Source organism: Zalophus californianus, chromosome 2 (assembly GCF_009762305.2).
Source record: "Zalophus californianus isolate mZalCal1 chromosome 2, mZalCal1.pri.v2, whole genome shotgun sequence".
NCBI classification, from domain to species: Eukaryota; Metazoa; Chordata; class Mammalia; order Carnivora; family Otariidae; genus Zalophus; species Zalophus californianus.
Window position 1 is genome coordinate 70,342,489 of NC_045596.1, and position 8,079 is coordinate 70,350,567.

The 8,079-nt window shown below is 43.4% G+C and overlaps 1 protein-coding gene across 11 annotated transcripts in view; it reads right to left on the reverse strand.

Moving 5' to 3' along the window:
• Positions 1-7,041, reverse strand: part of SLC10A6 (solute carrier family 10 member 6) — a 56,971-nt gene extending 49,930 nt beyond the window's left edge. For 3 of the 11 annotated variants that reach the window (XM_027599411.2, XM_027599424.2, XM_027599425.2), the window contains exon 1: positions 3,162-3,356. In XM_027599411.2, coding sequence (XP_027455212.1) covers positions 3,162-3,255 — 94 coding nt within the window. In that variant the 5' untranslated portion in view covers positions 3,256-3,356. The other 8 variants (XR_003520885.1, XR_003520886.1, XM_027599417.1 and 5 more) reach the window with 7 other exon arrangements.
• Positions 7,042-8,079: the final 1,038 nt, after the last annotated feature.

Genomic DNA, 8,079 nt, shown 5'->3' on the forward strand with positions numbered 1-8,079 from the left:
TTTGGGAGTGGCTCTGGTTGGCAGATAAGCAACTTACACAAATCACATGTGAATTTTATAAAGCCAATCTGATCTAGCAATGTGGAAGCTCCACCTCCTCAAAGTTACCCAACCTAGACTACATCCAGACCCCCTGTGCTCCTGAAAGCTGTTTCCAGGCCTAAGGACCACTAAATCAAATGCATCACTGACATCATAATTCCTAAGAGCAAGTGTCCTCCATGTGAGCCAGCATATCACAGGTAGGAGAAAGTATCTGAAGATAATTCAGATGATAGCTTCTAAATATTTTGAAACAACCACCACCAGATACAACTCCCCAGTGAAAAGTCAAACTGTGGGCCCACACAGGTGGATTATGGTCCCCTAGGTATGCTTTGATCAGTCCATCCCTTACAAAATTGGAAATGGTCACATTTATAAAATTTGCATTTCTGTAAATACAGATGAACTGATATGATGTCTAAAATTTACTTCAAAATAATCTGGTAGGATGCACCTGGGTGGCTCAGTTGGTTGGGTGTCTGACTTCAGTTCGGGTCATGATCCCAGGGTCAGGGTCCATGCTCAGCAGGAAGTCTGCTACTCCCTTTCCCTCTGCCCCTCTCCCCACTCATGCTCTCTCTCTCTCTCTCAAATAAATAATCTTTAAAAATATCTAACTTATTAAAAAACTATAATAAAATATAATAAAAAACAATCTGGTGGTAGGGACTTGCAAGGGTGGAAGTGGAAAATGAGTGAGTGTAAGTGAAATAAAAATGGCCATGAGTTCATAAGTGCTGTTCAGTGAGGGAGACATGGAAGTTCATTTTCTTGTTCTTGCTACTTTTGTTACATTTGAAATTTTCGCAAAAACACAATAACCAGTTGTGTTCTTTTTCCTCTTTATTTCATCTCCTCTTGCAAAACTGGAAGATTCACTCTGGGAAATATTGAATTGGATGATATTTTCCCCCTGATACCATTCCAGAACGGCATCAGTAGACTAGAGCTAATGAAGAAAAGTGAAGAGAGTCTAAGAGACTTGTGGGGTACCATCAGGAAGACTAATATAGGGCACCTGGGTGGCTCGATAGGTTAAGTGTCTGCCTTCGGCTCAGGTCATGATCCCAGGGTCCTGGGATGGAGCCCCGCAGGGAGCCCGCTTCTCCCTCTCCCTCTGCCTGCTGCTCTCTCTGTCAAATAAATCAATAAATCATCTTAAAAAAAAAAGACATGGGGCACCTGGGTGGCTCAGTCGTTAAGTGTCTGCCTTCGGCTCAGGTCATGGTCCCAGGGTCCTGGGATTGAGCCCCACATCGGGCTCTGTGCTCGGTGGAAAGCCTGCTTCTCCCTCTCCCACTCCCCCTGCTTGTGTTCCTTCTCTCACTGTGTCTCTCTCTGTCAAATAAATAAATAAAATTTTAAAAAAAAAGTTTAAAAAAAAAGACGTAAGTGACAAACTGACTCTCAGAGATTATTGTTTTTAAAACAGAAATGATCAGAAGATGCCATAGGTACAGTGGCCAGATTTTGAACTAAAAAATCAGGTCATGTATGGTCTGGCAAGTATATATACATTGAAAGAACAAAACCCAACTCTTGAAAATTCAAGACTTTTGGTCTCCACAAAGGTCAACAGAGTCAGGCCAATATAATACATCTTTGCTCTGGAGATTATAGCAGTAAAAAGGTAGTGATGCTCACAGTAATTACCAGAATATTGAGTATTATAATACTCTAATACTATAATAATATAACTCTAATCTACTATTAGAGTAGCTCTCATTGTGGGCCAGTTTCCATTTAATCCTCAAGACAACTGTGTAGTAGGTACCAGTATCATCCCTGTTTTACATGTAAGAAAACTGAAACTCAGAGACATAAAGCAACTCTCCCCAAGTCACACCGCTATTAAGTAGCCAAGCTGAGAGTTGAAGAAGGCAGCCAGGTGTAAAGTATGAACTCGTAACCACGAGGCCAGGAGATCTTTTAGAACGAGGCTAAAATAACAGAAGACACTTAAACACCTACGGATTCATCTAACAAACACTAAATTGTGCTCAAATATAACTTTCACTTTTTTAAAAGATTTTATTTATTTATTTATTTATTTGCCACAGAGAGAGAGAGGGAACACAAGCAAGGGGGAGTGGGAGAGGGAGAAGCAGGCTTCCCGTGGAGAAGGGAGCCTGATGCGGGGCTCGATCCCAGGACCCTGGGATCATGACCTGAGCCAAAGGCAGACACTTAACGACTGAGCCACCCATGCGCCCCCTCAAATACAACTTTCATACCCAAGTGTGCTGTACTGGATTCAAATTCTAGGAAAATTGATTCCTGCTAGTCCAACATTATCCAGCTAATCAAGTCCCCATTCTCTAGCCTCTCTGTAAATAAGCATTTTCCTTAAAATAAGGTCTTTGCATTTTCATGTCATTTTCACATATGTATGTGTGTTTCACATGCTCCAAGGGCATCCCAGAGAGACAACATGAAATGAAGCAAAAGGGCAAAAGGGAAAAGATGATTTTTTAGGAAAACAAAAGCAGAAAGTAAGTTCTACTTTCTACTTTAAAGTACTACATGACAGGGGCACCTGGGTGGCCCAGTCAGATAAGCATCCAACTCTTGATCTCAGCTCAGGTCTTGATCTCAGGGTTGTGAGTTCAAGCCCCACCTTGGGCTCCATGCTGGGCATGGAGCCTAGATAGATAGATAGATAGATAGATAGATAGATAGATAGATAGATAGATAGACAGACAGACATATAAAAATAAAGTATGGTATGAGAATAGTAAATGATGTTTCACTGAACATTGGAAACTAAAGAGTTACTAAAATGAAACCTAAAATTTTTCTTAACCAAACAATTTTCAGTCTACCATGTTTAAAAGAATTTTGCTTGGGGTGCCTGGCTGGCGCAGTCTGTGGAGCATATGACTCTTGATCTCAGGGTTGTGAGTTCAAGCCCCAAGTTGGATGTAAAGATTACTGAAAAATAGAACCTTAAAAAAAAAAAAAAAACAGAATTTTTCTCTCTCCTTTTTGGCGTCTCAAAATGCAAATTCAAAATAATATCTCTGACGAGTTTCCTCTTTCCTTAGTGCAATTTTACAAAAATCACAACGAATAATCATATAAATGACTCAATTCCAGCTACTTTTTCATCTACTTACAGTGTTGTCTCTTGTGGTACAAAGGAAGGGACACAGAAGATCTGTCAGAGCTGTCCATTAACCCACAGGAGTTGGCTAATCTACCAGTGGGCATTCATATGTCTGTACCAAACTTCACACAGTAAAAGGTTGGAGACCTTCATTGCCTTTGGATGTGGAAAGCACTGAGTACAGATTTGATTATGAGATGATATCACTTAGGTGGAAGAGGTCTTCTCAAACCAACTTGCCTTTCCCTTAGGGAAAGCTGAATTTCCACAGCTACATTCTGCTGACATTTCAGGTGATTCAAGCGCTTCATTTCATACTCCCTTTCAAGTTTGATGGCTGGAAAACAAAATACATGGAGCAATCCAACTGACATTTCTCACCAGGCATAATATTGTTAAAAATGAACACTGAATCACATGGCAAAATTCACATTCTTAGATACTAAACAAAAAGGGCTACATAGATGAAGGGTATGGGTGTGAGTGAGTATATTTAAACATTTCTCTGATAATAAGCAAAATAACACAGATAAAATTTGCTATTTACTAAAGTAGCTCTTACAGAACTTACATTCTGCAGAAGGGAGCAGAGCATTCTTAATGGCTTTAGTTTTTCTGAGGTATAAAGGGCTACCAAATGTAATTTTTCCCAAGAAAGGTGACTTGATGTTGGCTAGGTTCGTATACCAGGTCTTTGTAAGCAGTGCAAGTTCCCAAGGTTCCTGTCTGGGGCAAAAATTCATTAATTCATTCAATAAATATTTCCTGAGCATCTATTGTGGGATATACAGAAGACATCTTAACTCTCAGTTCCATTTTCCACTAGATATTTTCGCTTATGGGGGGAATTCAGGATTTTCCAGAGTTGTAAATCTAGCCAGGAGAAGGAGCTTTACATTAAATGTATAATGTATAACGTGTATATTTTATATATATATACACACACACACATAGAGATATATTGAAAATTATGATAAATTATAATGGCAGGAACTTTTGTTAAAAAATAGCCTCCCTGCAGTCAATCTAATCTTTCCATGTCTTTTAAGAGGATATAGTTAAAAACTGTACGCTCCAAGTCTTTTATGGCTGATCACAAATATGGTCATATTAGGGAAGGAAAAAGGGGGAATAATCGTGCATTGAGCAGGGTGCTTGGCATACACAAAGGCTTTGAGTGTGTGATCTTATTTTAATCTTTACAACCACCATGCAGGTAGACAAGGAAACTGAGACTTGGAAGTTAATTAAGAACCAGAGCTGGTACTTAGCTTAGGGGTAGTTATTTAGAAGCACTAGTACCAAGAGAATCCTCAGAAAACTGGAGAAGGGGGTGGAGGAAATCCCAAACTATAATATTAAAAATAATCACCATGAACTTCAAAGGAATTGTTTTATATGTGCTAATTTGGAAATTTAAAATGTCAACTACATGTTTCTCATCTCAGAGAGTCCATACACGAGGAAAGGTGAAAGACCTGCTTTGGTACAAATCGGGGAAACGAGTATTCTATACATGGGTCTACTTGTTTTCCTCCTCTAGCTTCCTTGCTACTTCATCATCTAACTTTAAAGAGTGACTTGAGGTCTACAATTATTATAAATGCATTTGAACAAGGGCACAAAAATGTATTTATAAGAATGTTCACTGAAGCATTGTTTGTCCAAAAAAATTTCACAAAATAGCCTTAATGTCTATCAAGAAGAGCCTGGTTAAACACACTGTGGTTCATACACAGAATGAAAGAATGAGGTTTATCCTTATATGTTGATTTGGAAAGATGAGCAATAAAACAGCTAATTTTTATCTAGCACTTACTATATGCTGGGCACTGTTTTATCAGTTTACACATATGAACACCTTTAATTGCCACAGCAACCCTATGAGGTAGGCGGATGCTATTATTATGCTCATTTGAGAGATTAGGAAACAGCAGTAGAACAACTTGCTCAAGATCACAAGGCTCTTGGTCATGGGTTTAGGATTTGAAACCAGAAAGTCGGACTCTAGAATCTGAGGTCTTAACCATTAGGCTATATAAGATATGGTGGGGGAGGGAGCAAAGTTCATAGCTCCCTCTGCCTGCCGCTCCCCCTGCTTGTACTCTCTCCCTCTCCCCGTCTCTTTCTCAAGTAAACAAATTAAAAAAAAAAAAAAAAGATATACCGGACACCAAGACATTTTTAGGTAGATTTACACTATGTACGGAGGTATTTTAACGTAGTTGACAGGTATTTTAACGTAGTAGATGTTGCTTTGGAGTCAGAAGACAGACTTCCATCTCTGTCACTTGTTTACTCCATGACTGAGTGACTTTGATCAACCCACTTTGCCAAAAATCAGTTTGTGTTGTTTTGTTGTAAAGACCAAGTAAGATAACTTATAAATTCTTATTAAAAGCATTTTCCCTTTTTAAAAAAAATCACTATTCAGATAACTGAAAACACCTCGCATAGTCCAGTATCTCATGGAGAACCTAAGGGTTTCCGGTACTGCTATTTTACCAAGGACACTCCTCACCCCTAGTCAGTGCTCACCGTGATGAAAATACTTACACTTTATAACAACTGCCCTGCAATATGGTCTTCACTGTGTTCTTTCTTGGCAAGCCATAAGCCATGGCGAATTACCACCGTCCAAGTTCTTAACATAAGTGCCTGATGGAATGATTGGCATACTCTGTTCGCTTTACCTGAAATGTTTGCAACACCCAGAATTAATGACTTTCACTTTAATACCCACATAATAAAAAGATTTAGAAAAAGCATTTCTGGGGCGCCTGGGTGGCTCAGTCGTTAAGTGTCTGCCTTCAGCTCAGGTCATGATCCCAGGGTCCTGGGATGGAGCCCCGCATCGGGCTCCCTGCTCGGCAGGAGGCCTGCTTCTCCCTCTCCCACTCCCCCTGCTTGTGTTCCCTCTCTCACTGTCTCTGTCAAATATATAAATAAAATCTTAAAAAAAAAAGCATTTCTGAATGTCAGAACATCCCTCATAAAACATTCCTTGAAGCTGAACTCCTAATGTACAACCGTGTTCTCTTTCATTTTCCATGAACTCACTTTATCATTTCTTGCCATGTACGGAGAAAATGCCAAGGTAACGACATCGGCATTCCATCACCTCCCAAGCCTGCCAAACTGGTTCAAACACCTCACCCAAACGTGTCTGACTTTGGCAATGTTAAGCGACAATTGGTTCTGCGGGTACCGGAACTTCCCGTTCCGCGCCCGAGCCCTTTAAAGGAGCTAAACCTTCCCAGGTTTTCCCTTTTTCCAAAAATCTCTGCTTACCAGAAAGCGGCCCACCGTACGCGCCCCTCCCACGCCACTCCCACCGCCCCACCCACGCACACTTCGGAGGGGCCAGCCTCTCCCCAGCCCCCGCGTGCAGTTCCGAGCAGGACGCGCCTCTGGGAAGCGGGTGGAGCTTCGGCCGCCTGCCGAGCCCGCGGCGGAGGGGCGGGTCCTCCCCGCCCCTCCCCTCCCTTCCCCTCCCCCCGCCCCTTCCCACCCCGGCTCCCCACCTCTCCTCCCACCCCCACCCGACGGGCGGCCGGCACTCCCAGTCAGCCGGGGCCCCGAGGGTGGGTTCCCGGAGTAGGGAGAGAGGAGGGCGGGCGCCCGCGCCAGAAGACCCGCGCTCGCTGGTCTCGGAGGGTCGTGATCCCAGGCGGGCCGAGGGCAGAGCGCGCGCCCGATTAGACGCCCATGGCCGCGCACACCTGCGGGCCCGCGCCGCGGGCACACGCCTCCTTCTTGCTCGCGCCCGAGCTGCTGGCCGCGCCCAGGGCCGGGATGCCTCGCGTCACACGGAGGCCTCAATAATGGGCTTTATGGTGCCAGTTCCTTCCGCCAGGGGCGCGGGGAGCCAGGCCCGGAACGGGGGCCCTCGGGGTCTTCGGGTTAAGCAGCCGAGGCCCGCACACACTTGACGGAACAAAACTTACGAGCAAAAGCTGTAAGCTAGGCCTTTCTCTGAAAATGACACTTTTAAATGTCAGGGTGTTGTATTAAGCGACCCGGGGATTTGGTTATGGGGACCATTTGGGGGCACCACTTAAAGAAATGTGCTCCGTTCTGACGTGTTCACCGTGAGCGAGGCTCACCGGTGACGCCTGAGGAGCGGAGGCGCTGTTGTCAAGGTTCACTCTCCCTGGTGGGTCAAGGCAGCTAGAAACGCTAAAAAGCCCCGAGCCTACCTGTGATAGGTTATGTGTTCATCGTGGTCAGGGCAAGACAGATTAGAAAAGGTAGCCTGATGGACCAGTTTCTGAAGTCGTTACCCTGTGGTGATTCAGGATGAATCTGTATTTTAATACATCGTAGATGGTCACCACTTAAACGTCAAAGGAAAATAGCCCACCTATTTTTCACATGGGTTTTGGAGTCAGAACGGGTTTGGAATTCTAGTTCTGCCACTTGCTAACTTCAAGGTCTTGCCTATGTAAATTCTCCAGTCCTCAATTTCTCTATTTGTAAAACAAGTATCAGACTCTGTATCTTGCAGGGTCCTTGTGAGGATTAAAGAGCATGTCTTGTGCATTCTCTGCCAACACGGTAAGTGACTGACTGTCTGATTTTGCGCCTAGTAACAACTTTATGAGATAGGCAAGGGATACTTACTATTCCAATTATGGAGAGGAGGAATGAACTCAGGTTAAAGGACTGCCTGAGGTGGCGCAGCTCACGAGTTGCAGGGCCAACTTTTGAAGCTAAACACGGTACCCTTTCCACCCTGACAAGATACCTCTGATACTAGCTCCTGTCTAATTAGGATAGGCTGGTAAGCTTGAACCAACCACCTTTGAAGGTGCTTTTTGCTTCCCCAAAACTAGAAGGTGAGGACTCCTTCACTCGTTAACATTTCTGTTCCAGTGCCATTGGAAAAGGAGCCTCAACGAGTGAGAGTGGGTGTTAGTTTTTAACAC